The sequence below is a fragment of the Hippocampus bargibanti genome, linkage group LG06, assembly GCF_051943395.1.
Source record: "Hippocampus bargibanti isolate YZ-2025 linkage group LG06, ASM5194339v1, whole genome shotgun sequence".
NCBI classification, from domain to species: domain Eukaryota; kingdom Metazoa; phylum Chordata; class Actinopteri; order Syngnathiformes; family Syngnathidae; genus Hippocampus; species Hippocampus bargibanti.
In genome coordinates, this window is record NC_142739.1 from 25,816,863 (window position 1) to 25,840,623 (window position 23,761).

Here is a 23,761-nt window from a genome sequence, read left to right on the forward strand (position 1 = left end):
TTTACCACATGGCGAGCATTTGTTATTTCTTTTTTTTTGTATTGGAAAGATCGCAATTAAGGGGATGGGCGATATCATGAAGAAAAATAGAGCTTTTGTGTAGGGTCGCTCAGGTTATGGAGGTTCTCCGAATGAGTCCCTTTGGAGTGATTCGGGAGTATGTAAGAAGTTCCAATGTGCAGTTTTGTGGGGGGAAACAAAACATGAAGTTGAACATTTTGACTCAAACAAATTTTGACTTGAACAAATTTGGACGAAACATTTTTTTCACTCAAGCAAATTTTGACTAACGAATTTTGACTCGAACAAATTTGCACAAATTTTACTCAAAAATTGACTCCAACAAATTTTGACTTGAACAAATTTTAACTCTAACAAATTTGGACTACAAATGTTTTTTAACTCGATCAACTTTTACCTAACAAATTTCGACTCAAACAAATTTTAATTTTAACATATTTTTACTCAAACAAATTTTAACTCGAACAAATTTGGACTAAAAATTTGTTTTAACGCCAGCAAATTTTCATGGCAAATAATTTTGACTCAAACGAATTTTGACTCAAACAAATTTGGACGAATTTTTTTTAGCTTGAACAAATTTTGACTCAAACAAATTTTAATTTTAACATATTTTAACTCTTAACTCAAACAAATTTTGACTCAAACCGGTTTGGACACAAACAAATTTGGACATTTTTTTTAAACTCTTTAACAAGTTTTGACTAACAAATTTTGTCGAACAAATTTGGACTCAACAAATTTTAATTTTAACATATTTAACTCAAACAAATTTTTACTCAAACAAATTTGGATTGAAAAATTTGTTTTAACTTGAGCAAATTTGAATTTCATCTGTGCTGTATGTCATGCATATTAGCATATTTGACAATAAAGCTGACTTTGACTTTGAAATTTTGACGCGAACAAATTTTGACTAACAAATTTTGACTCGAATGAATTTTGACTCGAACAACTTTGCCCAAATTTTACTCCAACAAATTTTGACTCAAACAAATTTGGACATTTTTTTAACTCGAACAAATTTTGACTCACAAATTTTACTCAACACATTTAGACTCAAACAAATTTTAATTTTAACATATTTTAACTCAAACAAATTTTGACTCAACAAATTTTGACTGGAACAAATTTTATCTTGAACAAATTTTGACTAACGAATTTTCACTCAAACGAATTTTGACTCAAACTAATTTAGACTCAAACAAATTTTGACTTGAACAAATTTTGACTCGAAAAATTTTTAATTCGAACAAATTTTAACTCGAACAAATCTTGACTCAAACAAATTTTAACTCAAACAAATTTTAACTCGAACAAACTTTAAGTCGAACAAATTTTGACTCGAACAAATTAAGTCGAACAAATTTTAACTTGAACAAATTTTAACTTGAACAAATTTTAACTTCAACAAATTTTGACTACCAAATTTTGACTTACAAATTTTGACTTGAACAAATTTTGACTCACACAAATTTTGACTCAAACAAATTTTGACTCCAACAAATTTTAACTCGAACAAATTTTGACTCGAACAAACTAAGTCGAACAAATTTTAACTTGAAAAAATTTTATCTTGAACAAATTTTGACTACCAAATTTTGACTTACAAATTTTGACTCGAACAAATTTTGACTCAAACAAATTTTGACTCGAACAAATTTTGACTCAAACAAATTTTGACTCGAACAAATTTTAACTCAAACAAATTTTGACTCGAACAAATTTTAACTGGAACAAATTTTATCTTGAACAAATTTTGACTAACAAATTTTCATGAACGAATTTTGTCTTGAACAGTTTGACTCGAACAAATTTTAACAAGAACAAATGTTGACTGGCACTTCCAGTCTGGCACCAACGATGATCACTTGACCTCAACATTCCCCGAATGACAAGTCGGGCTATATTTACTTGCGACTTTTCGGCTTTTGCTAGCCTGTAGCTAGCGCGACTACACAGCCCAAATCTCAGTGTGCACCTCCTTACACTCAATGTCCAGCTGCACCACGTCCTCCCCGGGCCCAGCTTGGTTTTCTGCCTCGCAAGTCAGGTTGTGCAGGTTGTCACTGGATGACACGTTGATGAGGTACAAGACCACCTCCAACGGGGACCCCCACATTCTCTCCTGTTACACACGGACAAAATTGCCACGTGTTATTCTTATCAGTCGGCCATTGTGTACGTGTGTGTGTGTGTGTGTGTGTGTGTGTGTGTGAGTGTGTGTCCTTTACCTGAGCAAAGAATCGTGAACGTAGGGTGTGTGTCCGCCATTTGACTTGAGGTGTGGGACTTCCTGTCACATGACACTCAAAGGTGAGGTTGCCCCCCTCTTGGACTTTGTTGTTGGAGGGCAGGATGGTGACCTCGGGCAGACCTGAGAACAGTCCATACAGTGCATTCAGAGCCTGGGCAAAACACTCCAGTTTTTGTTTCCTGGCAACAAGATCGGGCGGATAGAAGTAACCAGCGGCCATTTTAAGGGATTTATTTTTGATTAAAAAAAAGTTTTTTGTAATCTTTTATTGTGGTTTTGTATCTAAAGTAGTTATCGTGTGGGTTATGTTCAAGATCAACCCCCGCTTCTCCTCACAATAGGCGAAATCTGCGATATAGAACCAATTTATACACTCCTGTTTTGATCACATTATTTTTTTTTCAAGGTGATTTAAACCACTTCAGAATAATACAAGCACTCTCAGAAATACTCTGAAGAATGTATTGAAAGCAAGTGAGCAAAAGTAACCGGGACAAAAAATATTGTCCCAAGAGTTCAACGGTGTATGCGATCCTTGCGTTTATGCTAAATGCATTCAAGAATGGACCTAGCTGGCTAGCTAATGGATGGCAGATAAGTGGCTGAGGGATAGCCGGATAGCCAACAGCTAGACGGCTTACAGCTAGTCAGCTAGACAGCTAATAGCTAGCTGGCTGGCTCATAGATAGCAACTAAATAGTTAATAGATAGCCAGATAGCAAACAGCTAGACAGTTTACAGCCAGTCAGCTAGACAGCTAATAGCTAGCTAGCTAGCTAATAGCTAGCAACTAAATAGTTAATAAATAGCCAGATAGCCAACAGCTAAACAGTTTACAGCCAGTCAGCTAGACAGCTAAGAGCCAGCCAGCTAGCTAATGGATAGCAAATGATAACTAATAGATAGCCAGATAGCCAACAGCTAGCCAGCTAGACAGTTTACAGCCAGACAGCTAGACAGCTAGTAGCTAGCTAACTAGCTAATAGATAGCAAATAAATTGTGAATAGACAGCCAGATAGCCAACAGCTAGAAAACTTACAGCCAGCCAGCTCGACAGCTAATAGCCAGCCAACTAGTTAATGGATGGCTAATGAATAGCTAATAAATAGCTAATAGATAGCTATCTATTGGCTCGCGAGGTAGATTTGTATCTATTTGAGTTACTTCCGGGTTGAGTGAATGCTGCCGTGTGTGGCTACCGCTGCTCACCCACAGAAAAACTGCTCATGTGACTAGAAAATGACCTTGAGAGTTTTGAAAGGCACTTATAAATGAAATGTATTATTATTATTAATAATATTATTATTATTGTTATAGAGCTGCAAAAAAAGATGGCGGATTGTGAAACGCACAGGAAGTTGGCCGTTTTGGTTGTAAGGTCGGGATTGTGAGGGTCGTTTGAGACATTTGCATGATTGCGTAAAAGATAGAATTGTTTCGATAGATTAGCTTAATAATAATTAATATCAGGGGTGAAAGCAAAATAAGTGACTACAAGTGAGCTGAAGTTGGCCAAACGGCGACTCACTGCAGTTTTCTAAGACCAGCGAATTGAGCAGCACTTCACGTCCGTCGGCGAGACACGTCAGCGGCTGACCGTCGGGCTCCCCGCGTTCGCCGCGCTGCCATTGCTGCAACCAGTGGAGCTCACACGAGCAAACCAGAGGGTTGTCCACCAAAACCCTGATGGGAAAAATAACCACACGTTAAGAGTAGAACTCTTCCCAAATGTAGTTTTATAAAAAAGCATACAGGCGATTACCGATCGTGACATGTCACGCCTACGCACTCTAAAGCAACCTGTCAATCAAGCGCAATTTTTTTGTCAGAGTTAAAAAAAAGACATTGTGGAACAAAATGGCGGCTTCAGCTTGGAAACTGTAGTTTAACCTTTACGTCGCCGCATGATGTTTCTTTTGCGCCGCACTTTGAGTTGCACCAAAAGCCTCTTCACGGCTTCAGGCAAGGACGCAAATAATCTGCAAATTACAGCCATGTGGCTTTTTACGTTAGCTTTGATATGACAAATACATATTATTTGTAAAAAAAAAAAATATGAAAAATACAAAAGAAAATGACGCGTGATCTTTTCAGGCAGGCAGCGGCACTTTTTTATCAGAAGGAACTCAAGTCATGTTCATTTGTAGCGCGCTTGAACGACAGCGGCGGAGATTGAACGGAAGCCATCATCTGTGAGAATAATAATAATAATACATTTCATTTCTAAGTGCCTTTCAAAACTCTCAAGATCACTTTGCAGTTTGGATAAAGTTTTTCTATGGGTGAGCAGCGGCAGCCACACGCGCCAGCGTTCACTCAACCCGGAATTAACTCAAAAAGATAGAAAGCTAGCTAGCTAGCTAGCTAATAGACAGCTAATGGATAAATTGAATTCGGATCATAAAGGTTTGAGTCTGACCGGTTATGATACCAAAAAGTAAACAAAATGATACTGATTTTTTTTTTTAAAACAGAACACGAAACCCGATTTTGCTTCGAATTTTGTTTTCTGAAAATGCATGCTAGAATTGTCCGAAATGTCGTTGTCATCCGACCTTTGACCCTGTGGTTCTTTCCCAACCAATAGAAATTAACTCATTCACTGTAAAAAAAAAAATAGGCAGAAATTTTCCAAAAGGTATAAGAATCCAGATCAGTGACATGCGATGTTGGAGACTGGAAAGGAAAGACACTCACAGGTTGAGCAATGGAAGAAAATGAAAGACCCGCCATGGAATGTGCTCCAGAGCGTTGGATGCCAGGTTCCTGAAACAAACAAATAAACAAACAAACAATTCCTTAAATTTCATCAGAGCACATTAAAAAAATAGGTCAGTCCCCTTTAGGGTTATTAGTAATCTTTTTTTTTTTTGGGGGGGGGGGGGTACTGGTACAAAAGCAAAGTCCCCACAACACCTGTTTATGGCTGCTCGTGTGTGTTTTGATAAAGTTCTTTCATTTACCATTTGTTTTGTTTTTTAGACCATATTTTTTGAACTGGAACTAATAATTTTCAACCATTTTTTTATATATTTATTAAATACAGTATTAAACGGACAAATATAGCAATACAATGAACATACAGTAAAGTCTCGTTATATCGATATCGGATATATCGATAGTCCCTGTTATATCGATACTATTTCTATGCACGCGCGGATAAAATTACATGCAAACAGGGTCGGATATATCGATAGTCCCGGTTATATCGATATTTTTTCGGACTCCCTTGAATATCGATATAACGAGACTTTACTGTATTTCTAAAATTGTTTATACGGGTATTTCTGTTTTTTTCCTTCCATTCTTATATTTTCATTTTTGTGCATATTTTCTGTGTATGTCAACATATATGTCCATATTTTATTTTGAAGTTATCTTTAAAATGTACAACACGTCATATTGTTCTTATGAATGCTTGTTTTTCCGTTTAACATTTTTCAATATTTAAAATAAAATGTCAGTGTATTGGTCATTTAATATTTTATTAAATATTAAATGAACAAATATGGGCATACTATGACAATATTTGCTTCATTGAAATCATGGTTTCCCGGTTGTTGTTGTTTTTTCATCTGTGAACACAACAACAGCGATGCTACTGAAACCCACTAGACTTCTGGCCCCGCCCCTCCATTGGAATTATTGATTAAGTGATAATGGAGCCTGAGTGGAGTGTATTTATTATGCATCAGTTGTCAATAATCCGCCAAAGTGAGCGAGTAAAAGGTGACTGGGGGACGTCGTCTCTGCCCCTCCCCCTCCCCCCAAATTTGTCGGGGCGCCACGCTCTTATCCAAATGGCAGCAAATCCCCATAGGCAACCAAAAACATGCAAAAAAAATTATTCCTTTCCCTACATTTGTCACCTACGGAAAAAAAAAAAAATCTAATCAATGCCCAAAGACCATCTGGCGTCGACTCACTAAAACCAAGATCAAGTTTCACGTGCAATTTCTTGTAATCAGAGTGCAACAAATGACGTTACCTGATGATGTGTGGGAGTGACTTTGATTTGGCTCCAAGTCGGAGACATCGTTAAGGAGAGTCTTCTTGATTAAATTTGGATTTTTTTTTTTAAATAATAATAATAATAATAATAATAATAATAATAATAATAATAATAATACATTTCATTTCAGAAGCGCCTTTCAAAACTCTCAAGGTCAATTTACAGTCAAAGGATCAGTTTTTCTGTGGGTGAGCAGCGGCAGCCACACTCGCCAGCGTTCACTCAACCCGGAAATAGCTCAAATAGATAGAAAGCTAGCTAGCTAGCTCAGAGTTCGCTAATAATCACTCAACCCGGAAGTAACTCAAATAGATAGAAAGCTAGCTAGCTAGCTAAGAGTTAGTAATAATAATAATAATAATAATAATAATAATACATTTGATTTCCAAGCGCCTTTCAAAACTCTCAAGGTCACTTTACAGTCACAGGATCAGTTTTTCTGTGGGTGAGCAGTGGCAGCCAGACGCGGCAGCGTTCACTCAACCCGGAAGGTACTCAAATAGATAAAAAGCTAGCGAGCTATATAAGAGTTAATAATAATAATAATAATAATAATAATAATACATACATACATACATACATACATACATACATACATACATACATACATACATACATACATACATACATACATACATACATACAATATATAAATACATAAAAATGTGTCCACTCCAGTGCCAGAGTTTTTGTCATTTTCACTCAAATTGCAGGACCCACATAATATTGAGTTTTAGGACGATATAAACATTCAATACAGCATGTCTGTGTAAGCTCTCAGTCGTACAGGAGTGGTCCATCGATGAAAAGGTTTCTTCAGCCGTCATCTGTACTTATTTGAAGGTGTCGGGCGTTTCGCTTCTCATCCAAGAGGCTTCGTCAGCGAACTAAAATTTGCTGGTAGCTCTGGCCCTATATATATGTGTATATATATCTATGTACTATGTATCCATGTACATGTATCTATGTATCTGTCTATGTAGCAGAAGGATGTCTTTCCCAAAATTGGCAGGTATACGTCTGTGTAAGCTCTGTCGTACAGGAGTGGTCCATTGATAAAAAAAAATTTATTCAGCTAATTTTACCAGCTACCAGCAAATTTTAGCTCGCCGACGAAGCCTATTGGATGAGAAGCGAAACATCCGACACCTTCAAAGAAGTCCAGATGATGGCTAAAAAAACCTTTTCATCAACATTCAATACAGCGTTAGAAACCTTAGACTCTCTTGTTTCATCAGCAAAATAGTTAATTCCCAAGTTATATGGGTATGAAGTTACCTGAGCCTGAAATGGGGGCAGCTGTACAAAATACTGTACATTCCATACATATTGGTTTTTATAGCGTTTTAACAACAGCTGAATCTGCAACAACATGGACAAAAGGGAAATGCTGCCCCCTTGTGGAAAAGAAAAAAAAAACACTGCCAGAGGCCATGGCCAGTGCTTTATGAGCACCCAATCAAGAAAAAAAAAACTCGAGCCATTAACTCTCTAAACAGTAACCCAAATTGAACTGTATAGTGCCTTAATTTTCCTTATGATGATACTAGTGCAATTGCCGAATAAAATTCGGGAATGGCAGCGAATGAGCTCATTTTTAGTTTGCCTTATACAGGTAACATCCGACTTACGACCAGCTGGACTTACGACCACCCATACTTACGACCACAACCTGCAGACCCTATTTTTATTTTTTTATTTTCTATAGCTAGCACCGCAACGCGCTAGCAGGCCGGCAACGTGTACGACAATTTTGGCAAGCCAGCCAGCATCTCACTCTCGCACAGCAATCGATCGTGTCATGACACCAGAGGAGTGGAGTTTGCGAGTCATTTAGCCTCCGAGTCTCTATTCAACATTTTGAATGGATTTTGACATACGACCATTTCAACTTACGACCGTTTGGTCGGACCGGAACTCGGTCGTAAGTCGGATGTTACCTGTATTTCAACATAACTACATCACGCAACAATTTAGTTCGAGGCTGGCCGGGGGTCACACTTACACATATTGTAGCTTTGGGTTGTAGCGAAAGGCGTTGGCGGCGATGTGTCTCAGTTTGCATGACGTCACTGTGCTGCAAGGGAAACACGGACAGAATTTGGAAATCAAGTTATCGTGTTTTTTTTGGCCGAAAATGCCCCTTGAGTCGTTACCTTAACAATTTCCACCCCCGATTCTGTCATAATGGGAGGTGGGGAAAGAGTACCGTATTTCCCAGTGTATAAGGTTGATTCAGTTTTTCGTTTTTGGTGGGATAAAAATTCCATTTTTTTTTCTTTTTGGGTGGTGGGGGTATATGACGTTAAATGTTAAAGGCCCAAGTCAAAATCAAGGCCCAAGAGCCCAGATCTAGCCTGCCATATCATTTTATGTGGCCGGTGAAAGCAAATAAAGCATCTCAAATTCCACAACAAAAATGAAACAAGGCACACCAGACTATAAGGTGCACCTTCAATGAATGAAAACAGTTTTCCAAATATAAGTTCTAAATATAAAGTTTTCCAAATATAAGGCATTATAAGAGTGATAAGAGAGTATAAGGGTTACGCAATACTTCCTCTACAAGGGGAAATGGAGTCATGGGTGCTGAAATAAGTTATGAGACCTATTGAGGATAAATATTACTTCACATATCAGGGGCGCAGGGTCCTCTTTTGAATGAAACCAAGGCTTTTGGGTGTGCCTTATTGTCAGAGATGTTCGATCGGACACTGTGGACGAAGGCTCGGACCCAAAAAGATTGTCTTTACTGCTGGCAGGAGACACAGCCATTCATGACAGACGCCTGAATTCTGCAGCCTTATGCCAAGCTATTTATTGAGAGTATATGCGAATTTAAGTGATACATTAGTAAAACATAGTTTTCTTGATTAGAATACAACGCCCCTGGGCGCTCTTAGCACGAACCGCTGTAAGCAATTAAGCATTGCCTCTTCAATGAGCTGATAAATTTGTAATCTGGCTAATGAGCTCTTCCTGTGAAGGAGTTTCAAGTCATAAATTGCTTCGGTGATAAAGGAGTTTCCCAAGTCCTAAATTCTGTCCAAGGCCAGATCTCCAAGATAAAGATGACAGTTTAACTTGCTGTGTCTGTTGACCTGATTGACCCCAGGTTGTATATTCAATTCAATTGTGTATTCGAGTCACACATGTTGTCTAATCTCTATCACTTATACACCCAATAATATGGTAATATGTTTTTAATATTCAGGTTTTACAGCTGTAAAAATCTTAATCTCGCTAGCGGTAATGATCTTACAAGCATAAAGTCGAACTCTTTTTCTTTGAGAAAAACCAAAACTAGCACAAAAAGGACTGCAGAAGCTTGTCACAACACAAGCAGAGTTTCTTATTTTACTTCGGTAGTAAGCAGAAAAAATCCCCCCAAAATAAATAAATTAATTAATAACAATAACAATAATAATAATAATAATAATAATAATAATAATAATAATAATAATAATAATAATAATGATAATACTACTACTACTACTACTGCTAATAATAATAATAAGAATAATAATAATAATGATAATAATAATATTAATAATAATAATAATACTCATAATAATAATAATAATAATAATAATCCATTTGATTTCGAAGCGCCTTTCAAAACTCTCATGGTCACTTTACAGTCACTGGATCAGTTTTTCTGTGGGTGAGCAGTGGCAGCCACACGCGCCAGCGTTCACTCAACCCAGAATTAACTCAAATAGATACAAAGCTAGCTAGCTAGTAGATAGTCAATAGATAGCAAATAATTAGGCAGCTAGACACCCAGCCATATAGCCAACAGATAGCCAGATAGATAGATAGCTAGCCAGCCAGATAGCTAAGCCATCTAGATAGGTAGCTAGTTAGTTAATAGATAGCCAGCCAGATTTACCCAACTACAATAAAATACAGTAATCAAAACCCCAATGGACATGGGTCCAATCAGATATCAATGATGTTGATTAGAAAATGATGATGGATGATGATACTTACAGATTTTTTAGCTCTTTATAGTTCATCAGCTCCGCTTGCGTTAGATTTTCCAGGCCCGCTTGGTTTTCAATGTAGCTGCGGAGAAAGTACAAAATGTAATTTGCTGAGTGGGGGAGGGGGTGATATATATATATATATATATATATATATATACAGTAAAGTCTCGTTATATATATATAAAAATATCGATATATATCGATATATATATATATATATATATATATATCGATATATATATATATATATATATATATATATATATATATATATATAACCTTGGCTGTGAGAAGTGAGACTAATAAAGGCATATCCAATCCAATCCAATATATATATATAATATAGATATAATAAATAAATAAATCAAAATGAAACTTGCTGAATTGAATACTTTGGTTGGATTTTTTTGTACGCAGGTAAATTATGTATGTATGTATGTATGTATGTATGTATTTATGTATTATGTATTTATTTATTTATTAAATGCGGGTTTTTCTGACAGTTATGGACTAAGCAGTAACTGAAGCAATATCCATTCTGTGACATGGTGACATGCTGCCCACACTCAATGAAGAAGATAAAAAAAACAATCAAACAATGAAAACAAATAAAAATACAGTTCATTTAAAGGACCATTAAAGGACAACCGATGTCACTTTTTTGTTTCTTAACTGACATCAGAAAAACGTTTTATAGCCTCTAAAATACCCAAAACACGCAGTATGATATTTTTATTCAAATGCAAAACACCAATGAAAATGACTTAGTGTCCAAAATCTGCAAAAAATTGAGCTGCGAATTGGGCATTTTCAGAAAGTCCCGCCCCCAGTTCGTGACGTCATGCCAAGACGTCTTGCATTGCTTGTGAATCAAAACAATGGCTTCAGATTCAGAGAATATGCTTTCTTGTTACACATCCAGTCATTAATATGATTCAAATAGTTCTGAAGAGGAAAGCTTGTTTGCAATCGATTAAAGAATTTATTTGCGCCATTATGAGGCAACATTGGGGGGAAATGTCTCACCCAAAAAGAGGCACAAAATGGCCACCGAGCTGTTGTGAGGAATGAATCAGCCCATTTCCACAGGCTGATAAATTCCTTCCACGGAGCTTGGACGCCCTCTTCTGGCGGCTTTTGGGTGCAACGTGAGGTTTTCAGACCAAACAAGTACAGCAAAATACATTGACGTGATGGAAGGACTGCTACAATGTGTCCTTTTTTTTCGGTCAGGGGCGTTCCTTTAGTGACGTCACGTACGGACTTGTCACAAACTCAAAAACAAGACTTCCTGAATATTCAGCGCGAGTCTTAAAACGTAAAATATAGCTATATGTGGTGGAATCTTTGTAAAATACGCTCAGTAGAAGTCATTTGAAGCCATTTTACAAATTATGGACACAACTTGGATGAAGCGCTGGTTGAATCATTGTGCTTTTTGTCGTGCTTAACGTGACTTGCACGGAATCTGACAGGTTGTTGAACATTTTGGAGCCAGCTTTCTTTCTTTCTTTCTTTCTTTCTTTCTTTCTTTCTTTCTTTCTTTCTTTCTTTCTTTCTTTCTTTCTTTCTTTCTTTCTTTCTTTCTTTCTTTCTTTCTGTCTCGGTCTTCCTCTCTCTCTCTGTCTTCCTCTCTCTCTGTCGTCCTCTCTCCCCTTCTCTCCTTTTCTCTCCCTCTTTCCATCCCTTTCTCTCTCTCTGTATCTCTCTCACACTTTCTGTCTCTTTCTCTCCTTTTCTCCCTCATTCTCCTTTTATCCCTCTCCCTCTCTCCCTCAATTCCCCCTCTCCCTCTCTCTCCATTTCTCTCTCTTCCCCTCTCCGTCTTTACTTCTCTCTCCCCCTCTCTCTCTCTCACACACACACTTTCTCTCTCTCTCTTTCCCTCCATTTCTCTCTCTCTTCCTTTCTCTCTCTCACTTTCTCTCTTTATCTTTTCTCCCTCTCTTTCTCTCTTTCGTTCTTTCTCTCTCCTTTCTCTCTCTCCCTCTCTTTCCTCCCTCTCTCTTTTCTCCCTCCCTCTCTCACGTTTTCTCTCTCCTTCTCTCACTCTCTCTCCCCCCCCTCTCTTTCTCTCTCTCTCCTCCTTCCCTCTCCCTGCCTCACCGTGTCATCACCCATTTCCATCGTGAGCAACATCGAGACCGTTCGGTAATCCAAAAAGGAACTAAAAAAATGCAGACAAATACCTGCAGTCAGTGTATGGCATACTTTCGGGCGTCCTACTTTTCAGTAGGCCAAACTTACTCTGCATGCGTGTGTGCGCGTGCATGTTCCTGTTTGATCAGCCCACGCAGCCGTAATGTGATTAGAGGGGCAGGTGGGCCCGCCCATCGCCTTTACTTATTTGATTGAGCCAATTGGCTTGTATATCATCTATTGTTCCCGGGGGAGGGCGGGTGCGCATTGACCGGCAATTCACAAAATTGAATTCATAACTCATATTCATAAAAATATGATGAATCTCGCCATGCCGTTAATGGCCTCTCCTTTTTGTCCGGCGCGTAATACAGCGGCCGCCATTGTTTTTGAAAATGCACGCTTATTGATTTCCAAAGCCGAGCGTTTACTGTAGCGTGCGCTAGCAAGTCCGAGGTTGGGGGGTGGGGGTATAGGGGGGTTGGCAGCCAAGATGGCTGTGGGTGGCTCACATTGATGGCGATGATGGAAGTGTGAGTAATGCACTCACTCTACTCAAATAGCTTTCCAGAAAAGTTCTTGACAATTTCTCGGCCAGCTAATTGCGGCGAACAAAGCGAAAAAGCAGCGTGGCGTTGCAGGCAGCGACATTTACCATGCGAATCGCCGCTTTCAGAACAATATCGCAATAAAGCCCTCCCGCAATCATCAAAGTACACCTTTCGGCGTCTCCAAAAACAACACCTGTTGATTCCCTCTTGCAGGTAAAGCGTTGAAAGGGGCATTTTTCATAAATAATGCTGTTTGGAGAGGATGGGGTGAGGGGGGTGTTAGAAAAATAAAATTTCTTACAAAAATGGACCGTCACTCAGAAAATTCTCAGTAAAATGAGAATCAAGTCATTTCAACATATTTTTTTTATTTTATGTCTAGATACACGTATATTTTTATACCATTTTTATGCATGTGACTACTAAACAAAAAAATTGCAATGGAAATGATTGTGTTTTTGGAATATGTAAATATATATATTTGTATGTGAAATATTTCTCAATGATTTTTTTTAATAATTTTGTTAAAGTAACTGTCTGATTTTATTTTGAAGAAACGTAAAAAAAACTTGGAGTGAAAATAAAATCTTTTATATATATATTATATATATATTTAAAAAAAATATATATATATATATATATATATATACAGTTCCTTTAACAAAATTATTTAAAAAAAAAAGATTCCTTGAGAAATATCTCACGTACAAATATATATATATTTACATATTCCAAAAACACAATCATTTTCATGGCAATTTTTTTTTTTTTTGCCTTCAAAAAATACGAGTAGCCACATGCATAAAAATGGTATAAAAATATAAGTGTATCTACATATAAAATAAAATATGTTGAAATGACTTGATTCTCATTTTACTGAGAAATTTCTGAGGTCCATTTTATTTATTTATTTATTATTATTTTTTAATACAATTTTTTTACACCATTTTTTATGTGTAGCTACTCGTATTTTTTTGAAGGCAAAACCCCCCAAAAATTGCGATAAAAATGATTGTTTTCAGAATATATAAATATGTTTTATGTAAATATATTTTTAACTGAGATATTTCTGAAAGAAAAAAATAGTTAATTTTTGGAAAAATTTCATTAAAGTAACTGTCTGATTTTATTTTGATGAAACATCAAAAAAAACTTTCAAAGTAAAGAAAAAAAATCAAAACACTATATCTACAAGTGTTTTTTGTAAATATATATATTTTTAAGTTAGCTTTTTGTCAGAAAAAAAATATTTATTTTTTGAATAAGTAAGTAATTGATTTTATTTTGACAAAACGTCCCAAAAAAATTCGGAGTAAAAAAAAAAAAAAAAAAAATCCAAGTACTCAACTGAAAAAAAAAATCATCAAATATGATCCCAAAAATAAATGGTGCGTCGAACAGGTTAACAGGGCCCCGATGGACATTTGACCAGCCAGCTTCTCCGCTTTTACTTTTAAGTAAAAATTCCTGTGATAATTAACTCAAAATCTTCAAATTGCTATTAGCATTAGAATAGGTAGATACAAAAAAACGTCATTGTGTGAGGGGGAAACAACAAATCACCCCTCGACACCCCCGCAAAACCATTTTTAGAAATTATCTCTTATTTTGTTAAATCAAAAACATCCAGCAGAACAATGCGAAAGTACGAGTCACTTAGACGAGAAGAACATTTCCATTTCCACCTTGTCGATGCTTTCATCAGAGACCGCCAGAGCACTCTTGCAATTGCAATCTCCAAGTAGACGACAAACAAACAAATCCTGTTGCTGTCTTCTCAATTTGGGGGGAGGGGGACTCCATTTCTTGCTATCAGTCCAACCACATCTTGCAAAATAACAGAAAAGAAGAAGGAAAATGTTTTGGCTGAAACTTTTTTCCTAAAAAGCTGAAAAAGTAGTGGAATGCTCATCAAACACCTGCTTGGAACATTCCACAGGTGGACGGACTTACAGGCAGCGGCAGAGTAGGTGACGATTGTTGCTAATAGGAGCTTCCCAGGCATTGACTAAACACAATTGGACCAAGGTTCACCTCTTAGTGAGCGACTGTGAGAAAAGGGCAAACCCCAACATCGACTACCCATGATTTTCAATCCCTCTGGCGGCACTGCGTCAAAATGTAGAGGTAGGATATCATTACATAGGCTTCGAATCACTTCAGAAAACCAACGTCTGTGGTCTGATGAGACCACTTTTTTATGGGCATGGTGTCCTCCAAGCCAAAGAAGAAATCCAAGAAATACCAAATTGGAATAACACCGGCGATATTCTTGTTCTGTGGTGACCACACATGGATCAAAATGCTCAAGCGATCGTCTCCGAACCAGAAGGTTGAGAGCTCGATCCTAAATGCTTGAGACAGTGTCAAAGTGTCCCTGAGCAAGATACTGAGCACCCTGTTACTCCTGATGTCGTGTCACAGATTGCGGAATGAGGAGACAGTCGATGTTGGAGCATTTGAAGTACCTTGGAAGTCCCATTTAACATCGATGACATCATAATTTGAGACTGTTGGAGTCTAACCCCGAACTCAAAACTTTCATTTCAAACTCATCAGTCACTTCGAAACACATCCGATGAAAACCAATCTCACATTTTCTGTCACAAACATTCGCATCAAAGCGACTTTGCCCGCCATATTGGAAGAGGTTGGAGTCGGCACTCCCAACACCGAGAACCCTCATTTCAAATTCAGTTCTTCTGGTCTTTAATCAATGTCAAGTTTTGTACCAAATAAATTCAACTAAAAATCTCTTTTACCGAAGTGCCCTAAGTCAAGACAAGTCGTCACAGTTTCCCATATCATCATCCATTCACTTTCAAACCAAAACAAGTGAAGCCCGGATGGCCTCCGAGCTTCTTGCAAGTCCTCGGAACGTCCACCATCAGACCGGATCCCACTTTCAACAGTTTCCAAAGATTGCTCCATGAACAAGCGGCTGCTTTAAAAAAAACATTTCCCAAGCTCAGTGCCGAATTTCGACTCGGTTTAAAAGTACTATTGAATGTAGAGCAAGGATTCGAACCATCCAATCATGTTGTCCTCAAAGACAAACCCAGTGCATCTCAGGACTGTCAACCACATCTGCAAAACTCACAAGTCTGTCACACTTAAGTTGGTGTGACCACTTCCAACTCCAAGAGCTTAATTTTAAATTCAACCAACACTCCAAAGCAAACTGGATTTTGCATCAAGATCAAAAACGCTTCCATTACAGTGGTCTCAGAATGTCAGTAGTCCACCTTGTACTCACATCTCCGTCACGTTCTCGCTCTCTTGGGCCACCAGAGCCGGCACGCCGGTGATCCCGTTGGGCTCCAGGCACTGCAGCATCGCGAAAGAGCAACGGCAAGCCGACGGGCATCCCTCCAGAGTGGGCGCCGGTGCCAGGCTCAAAAGTAGGGGCAGCGCCAGCACCAGACACGCTGCGCCCTTTGCCATGGCCATTTTGGGCAAGGGAAGGGCAAAGTGGGTCTTAACTCTCTAGGGTCACCAAAGATGAGCGCTCACGAACGGAGATCCCGCCTGGTCAAGGGTCCTGGACAGAGGCGCAGCTGTACTGAGAGGCAGGAGGGGCCGGCAGGCGGCCAGACAGGCGAGGCGAGGCAGTGCAAGGGCCCTCTGGGGACATGGTGGGGGTGGCAATGGAGGTGGAGGGTTGGTACTTCTCTCTTTCTCCCTCCATCCCATGGAAGAAAGGGAGGGGCAACAGTCATGGGACACCTTAGAAAATGAACGGGTAGGATTATTTTGTTTGTGCTCAGGGTGTGTTGACGGCTGAGGCTGTGGAGATCTCATCTGTGGAAGATGCCCAGCTGAGATGTTCCCCTAATGTGAACGTAGGAATGAATGTCAAGTCCAAAAGTAGTCTGAGTCTCGCATTGCTTGTGAGCTGGGACTAGCATCAAGGCTAATGCTTGTTCCAGATCATATAGAGCTTGTTCCAGATCATGAATACTGTGATACCTCGGTTTACGAACGCCTTGGCTTACGAACTTTTCGGTGTACAAACGTTAAATTTATGAAAATTTGACCTTGGCATACAAACTATTTTTCAGGATACACACGGAGCGCCACATGGAGTCACGTTCGCAAACGAGCCCGTTCTGCTAACAAGAATGGCAGCCGACTTTTTTTTGTCCTCTATTTAAAGCCATTTGATTGGTCAAGAACGCAGCTGTGAGAGGGGGTTTACAGAAACACAGAGCTGCAAATAAAAATAGATAGGCATACGACAGAGAGAGAGTGAGAAAATGAATAGAAAACAGTGACATTAGGACTCGTTTCAACTTTGATAGGCAGAGTGTAGATTGCAAGGTTAAAATATCCCATCAATCAGGCCCCACAAATAACCCGTACAAGCCATCTGTACACTTGATGCAACCAGCTATCAACCCAGCTAAACAGAACACAATTGATGAGGAACTAGGTAAAATTATCGCAGAGAAAGCACCTACAAGGGATCATTCCTCAAGATGGTGAATGAAGAAGGCGACGTTCCTCATCAAATGTTGAATGCTGAGGAAACCGGCCACTCCATCCATCAAGCCATCAACGACCATCGCAAAGGTCAATAAAATGACTTTATTGTACAGTACAGTTTATTTATTTCATTATAATACCATAGCACATTTATTATACATAAAATAAGGTATATTTTGTGCAGTTTTAAGGCTAGTAGAAAATTATGTTTTATGGGGATCTGGGAACGGATTATTCTCATTTTAATGGTTCCCTCTGGGAAATTAATTTTGGGGATACACACTTTTCGCCTTACACACTGTCTGGGAACCAATTAAGTTCGTAAGCCAAGGTATCACTGTACTTTTTAAACGGTAGCGACTAAAACAATATAAGTTTCAAGTTTCAAGAGATTTGAGCAATAAACATGAGGCGTACTGTGTGACAGATGGCCTTTGAATATTTTCTCGACGGCGCTGTAGATCTTATCCATCAACGTTGGTTGCCTTTGGAGTCTCTAACTCCACCTCTCCCTCCACCTTCAGATGTGATCAAACAGGTGAACCAGGCAACAGAAACCCTTTGCCATCACAGTGCCGCAGACCGCCAATCAGTTCCATCACTCAAAGGTCTCCATAAATGGCGGCCGCTTTTACCTCGGGGACAAATGTCTTGGCCCACCCCCTATCCCACCCAGTCCTATCCATTCACTATAGCGAGGTCGCAGTGTCCCGACCACAATTACAGACCGTGTGCTAAAAAAATCAGTTTTATTTTTATTTTTTGCTGCTGTCATCAAGATTATCTGATGCCTTAATTAGTCTTCCTTTTACACACGCTTCTTCTTTTAATTTTTTTTTTTCTTGGGGCTTAGCTCAGCAAAATGCTGCGGGACAAAGTGCTTATTCACAGCAAAAGTGTTGAGGGTTCAGGGTGAGAGACCACGAAGAAGATAAAACAAACTGCAGTGCTTGTCGTTTGGGTGTAGAAAACCATGTTGAAATATTTTACGCCCCTTGCAAAAAGGGAAAAGATATTGGAGCGATCGGATTGGAATTTCGAGATGGCCGGCAAATGCACTGTTATGGTTTATATTAATTTAGGTGCATGTGTGCATTGGTTAAACGTTTCAGTATCTAGCGAGATAGCTATCTAGCTAACTATCGAGCTGGCTATCTGGCTAGCTTTCATTGTATTATTTTTATTACTGTTATTATTATTATTATTATTATTATTATTATTATTGTTATTGTTAGCTACATAGCTAGCTAGCTAGCTTAATTTGGTTTGTAGAATTTTCCATTTGACAAGGAGCTTATTGGCAAAACCCACAACAGGTGTTTGACGCATCCAAATTTCCGAGGCCTTCTGCTTGTATGCCTTTCTGTGAATCTTCCAGTCTCTCTGCTGTAACCCCCTAAAAGTTCAGTATCCACTTGTTGTTTTATGAAATCAGAAAGCCTTTAATAGTCCCACAATGGGGACATTTTTAAGATTTTATTGATTTAAAGATTTTATTTATTAAGATTTTATTGTTTTTTTCTTTTTATTAAACTAGGAAAAATTCCATTGAGATTTAAAATAAAATAAAATAAAGGTCTTCAAGGGAGTCCTGGCCAAAATTTGGCAAAATGCACAAAATGCAGATCGTAACATTGAAAGAAATGGAATCAGTTTGTTTCCAGTCTTTCTGTTGCGAGAAATATAAATAAATAAATAAGTCAATAAATAAATTCCTAAATACATAAATACATAAAAAATAAATACATAAAAGAGACATACATAAAAAATAAATACATTAAAAATATATACATTAAAAATAAATAAATACATCAATACATAAAAAATAAATACATTAAAAAATACATAAATAAATATATAAATAAATTCATTGATACATAAACGAATAAATAAACATACACACACATACATAAATTGATTAATAAATATATAAACAAAAGAATAAACAAAGAAATAGTTGAATAAATAAATGAATAAATACACAAATAAAAAAATACAAAAATAAATAAATGGATTAATAAATACATAGTGTCCTTGAGAGCTATGAAAATCGCTTACAAATTAAATGTATTATTATTATTATTATAAAGAAACGAATAAACAAATAGGTAGTTAAACAAAAACAAATACATATTTAAATAAATACATAAATCTAATAAATAAAATAATAAATACATACACAAATAACTAAATAAATAAATATAAAAATAAATACATACATAAATAATATTGCCACAAAGAGAATACTGTTTATTAATTGTGGTCTTGGTATGACAACAAAAAAACAAACAAAGTAATGGTTCAACATATTCATATTTGCGCATCAATACAACGACGCGTTTGTTTCATATTCGCTTATGATACGCGCGTTGGGGTGGGTTGTTTACCGACAAGCAAACACACTCGATAACGCCGGTTGGGTCGCCGACACGACAATGAGCGTGTCTGTTTCCTGCCAGCGGAGTCCCAAGCAGCTTATTTATCTTTGCATTGACAGCAAGAGATTGATTGAAAAGCCAAGTGTCGTAATTAACCCCTCCTGTGGCCATCAATCATCGTCATGCACAAAAACGCTAATCTGGTTAAATACGGGAGGAAAAATCGGACGGCTTTTATCTGGAGCTCGGACAACGTTTACAGAGCGCTTGTAATTACCCCGAAGTTTCAAATAAAATAGACCATCTCCACATAGATACATAACGTATTTTCCGCTGAGTTTTGAAAGACACTTATATATGAAATGTATTATTATTATTATTATACAGTAAAGTCTCGTTATATCGATATTCAAGGGACTCCGAAAAAATATCGATATAACCGGGACTATCGATATATCCGACCCTGTTTGCATGTAATTTTCTCCGTGCGTGCATAGAAATAGTATCGATATAACCGGGACTATCGATATATCCGATATCGATATAACGAGACTTTACTGTATTTACAATTGCATATTTACCATGTATGTATACGCAAAAAAATATTGTTGGGGCGCCATATTTCAAAACAAAAAAGAATAAACTTGGAAGGCCAGTTGCAAACATGCTCAGGATAATGAAATGGATTTGATCTGTGTTTTGAACGTGAATAGAATTAATTTTTATTTATTGTTTTTTCTTCTTCTGTCTTGCCATTCAACGACAAGCCTCCATTTTTCATTTTGATGATCGGAAGGGGAAAGGGAGGAGGAAGAAATGCAGAACCAGGACATAACGTCAGCGACAAGCGGGTGAGTAAAAGCTCTTTTGGATCTTTGACAAGGGAAGGCTTTTACAATTGCGGTATGGTAAATATTTACAGGTGGCCATCAACACATTCACTACTCTATGACCACATTCGTCCGACATAACATCTCAAATCATCTTTTCCTATTGAAATGAATGGAAATGATCGCAATCCGTTCTCTATTCTGTAATATTTCATATATGATTATTTTAGCATTAAGATAATGTTTTGCTTGAACACTTCAGCATTTGAATATGTAGCTGTGCCTTGATATTCAGGTTTAATTCGCTGCATGACCACATTTATCAGCCCTAATATTTCAAATCATCCTTTCTCATTGAAATAACTACAAATTCTAACAATCCGTTCATTTCCTTCCACCTCAAAAAAAAAGTCAATTAAAAATATTTAACCCATTCACTGCCATCTTTGAGTTTATTCCTTAAGTGAAAATATGACGTAGAGCGCTATTCCCGAATTAATTTGGGTTTTGTTTTTTTCTTGCTTGGGTGCCGAAAAAGAGCTGGCCAGACCTCTGGCAATGTTTTTCTCATCCACGAGGAGCAGCATTTCCCTTCTTTCCATGTTAGCGCTTTGTTTCAGCTTCAGCTGTTATTTAAGCGCTATATAAACCAATATGTATGTATTACATTGTATTTTGGACAGACACCCTCATTTCAAGCTCATATAATCATCTATATATATCTATATAGTCATCTATTAGCTAGCTAGCTAACTTAATCTATTTGATTTATTCCCGGTTTAATGAGGTCACCGTTGCTGGCTACCTAGCTAGCTATCTATTAGCTGTCTAACTAGCTAGCTGGCTATTAGTCATCTATTTGCTAGCTAGCTAACGTGATCTATTTGAGTTATTCCCGGTTGAACTGGGTCACCGTTGCTGGCTACCTAGCTAGCTATTTATTAGCTGTCTAACTAGCTAGCTAGCTATTAGTTATCTATTATCTAGCTAACTTGATCTATTTGAGTTATTCCCGGTTGAGTGAACGCTGGCGCGTGTGACTACCGCTGCTCACCCACAGAAAAACTGATCCTGTGACTGTAAAGTGACCTTGACAGTTTTGAAAGGCGCTGATAAATGAAATGTATTATTACGATAAAAACAATTCAGAAATTGATTTATAGCCTACTAGTAAACCTGTACACAGCACATCGCGATGAATATTTCTCAACTCCGTTCCACGTTTTACTTTGAAAATCCAACCAAGTCAAAAACTCTGTAGTTTCTTGGACCAACGGGGCACCTGACGCTGCGTGACCTCCCTCATGTTAGGACCACGCGAGCACATGTTAGCCACCGCCGCTTATCAGATAAGCGCAAGTACAACAAGCTATTGGAACAAGATCCACACTGGGGCTTCTTATCTGCACCATCTCAACATGCCCCCCACCACTGCCCATTCCAAGGCCTCATCCGCCCCCCCCCCTCCCCACCCCTCCTCATCCCACCCACTTTCTCCTCATCGAGCACCCGGCTCCGATTCTTCATCGCTCCTCCTCTTCATCTTTTCTGACATTCACACCAGCACGTCATTGTTTCCCTGGCATCGCATTCTAAATCCACACCCTCCCTCTCTAATGCCCGCATTAGCCTGCGTTTATTACCGTGTGTGTGTTTGATCATCACGCTTTGGGCAAACCCAGAATCAATGAGGTGCGCGCGTGTGAAACCCGATCACCCCGTTCCCAGACCGTCATTAGCAGCCGGTCTGTGGACACCAGAGGCCCGTGTAGATGAGGAGAAACCAGAGGAGGATTTTTTTTTTTTTTTTTTTTTTTTTTTTTTTGGGGGGGGGGTGTTACGGGGCAGAGCTTCTCTATCACAGTTACATCCCACCTACCATGAAGCGATATACTCCTGTTGCATTCTGGTCTGATCTCATTTAGCGTTGAGCTAGATTTGTTTGTTGTTCTTTTTACATGACAGAAAATCTGATCACCCCACCCGCAAAAAACATCTAAAAATTGTAGTGATATGCTTTAAAGGACAACCGACACCATTTTTTTTTTTTTTTGTTTCCTAAATGACATCAGAAAAACGTTTGATAGCATCTAAAATACCCAAAACACACAGGCTGATATTTTTAGTCAAATGCAAAGCACTAATAAAAATGAGTTAAAGTGTCCCAAAACTACTTCAAAAAGACCCCGGAAATGGTGTGTTTCTGAAGGTCCCCCCCCCCCTTGTTCGCGACGTCACGCCAAGACGTCTTGCCGTGCTCTAGAATCAAAACAATGGCTTGTGATTCGGAAAAGATGCTTTGTTGTTACTCATCCAGTTATGAATACGATTCAAATTGTTCTGATGAGGAAAGCATAAATGTTTGCAATTGATTGAAGGTGTCCTCCCATATCAATTCGAGCCGTCAATGCAAAATGTAGCACCCAGAAAATGCACAAGATGGCGCCCAAGCTCCGTTGGAAATGGGCTGATTTGTCTGCTGGGAATTTGTTTCAGCTAGTATCAAATAGTGGTCTTGGTGCAACACAAAACGATTCACCATCGCGTTATTTATGTGTTTTCCTTCTAATTTCGCCATCAACACGGATCAAAACGAAGTTTTCAGACTGAACAAAGTACCCAAAATGCATTGTGTGTCGCTTTCTCGGTCAGGGGCGTTCCTGACGTGACGTCACGTCAGGAATTGTCACCAATTCCAAAACAAAACTTCCGGAATATTCAGCGCAAGTCTTAAAACGTAACATATAGCAATATACCGTGGAATCTTGGTAAAATACGCTCAGTAGAAGTCATTTCAAGTGATTTTACAAATTATGGACACAACTTGACCGCAGGCGTCGGTTGTCCTTTCACTATTATCTCAAAATATTGGTTTTTTTTTTAGAATCTCACAAAAATGGTGGCCACTTGTCAGGGTTATGAAATGCCAGACAAATGCTACTTTTGTTAGCCAGTCTATGGTGTTTCCCATTTTGTGTTAGCACTCAGCTAGCGGACTTCAAGACATAGCTTTGTTGGATGGATGTTGAGTTGTAGCATTAACTTGAGCTGGGAATAGGAAAAAAATAGGGGGGTCGCCATTTGTCAAATTGCTGCCT

General features: G+C 38.2%; 1 protein-coding gene across 1 annotated transcript in view; it reads right to left on the minus strand.

Annotated features, from left to right (window-relative positions):
• ntrk1 (neurotrophic tyrosine kinase, receptor, type 1) overlaps positions 1-16,420 on the minus strand; it is a 37,604-nt gene extending 21,184 nt beyond the window's left edge. Inside the window, exons 1-7 of the mRNA XM_088998979.1 lie at positions 16,227-16,420; positions 10,285-10,359; positions 8,297-8,368; positions 4,977-5,045; positions 3,808-3,962; positions 2,256-2,398; positions 2,011-2,149 (exon numbers count right to left, since the gene is read on the minus strand). Of these exons, the coding sequence (XP_088855105.1) occupies positions 2,011-2,149; positions 2,256-2,398; positions 3,808-3,962; positions 4,977-5,045; positions 8,297-8,368; positions 10,285-10,359; positions 16,227-16,420 (847 nt within the window). The remainder of the gene's footprint in view (positions 1-2,010; positions 2,150-2,255; positions 2,399-3,807; positions 3,963-4,976; positions 5,046-8,296; positions 8,369-10,284; positions 10,360-16,226) is intronic.
• Between the last annotated feature and the right edge of the window lie 7,341 nt (positions 16,421-23,761).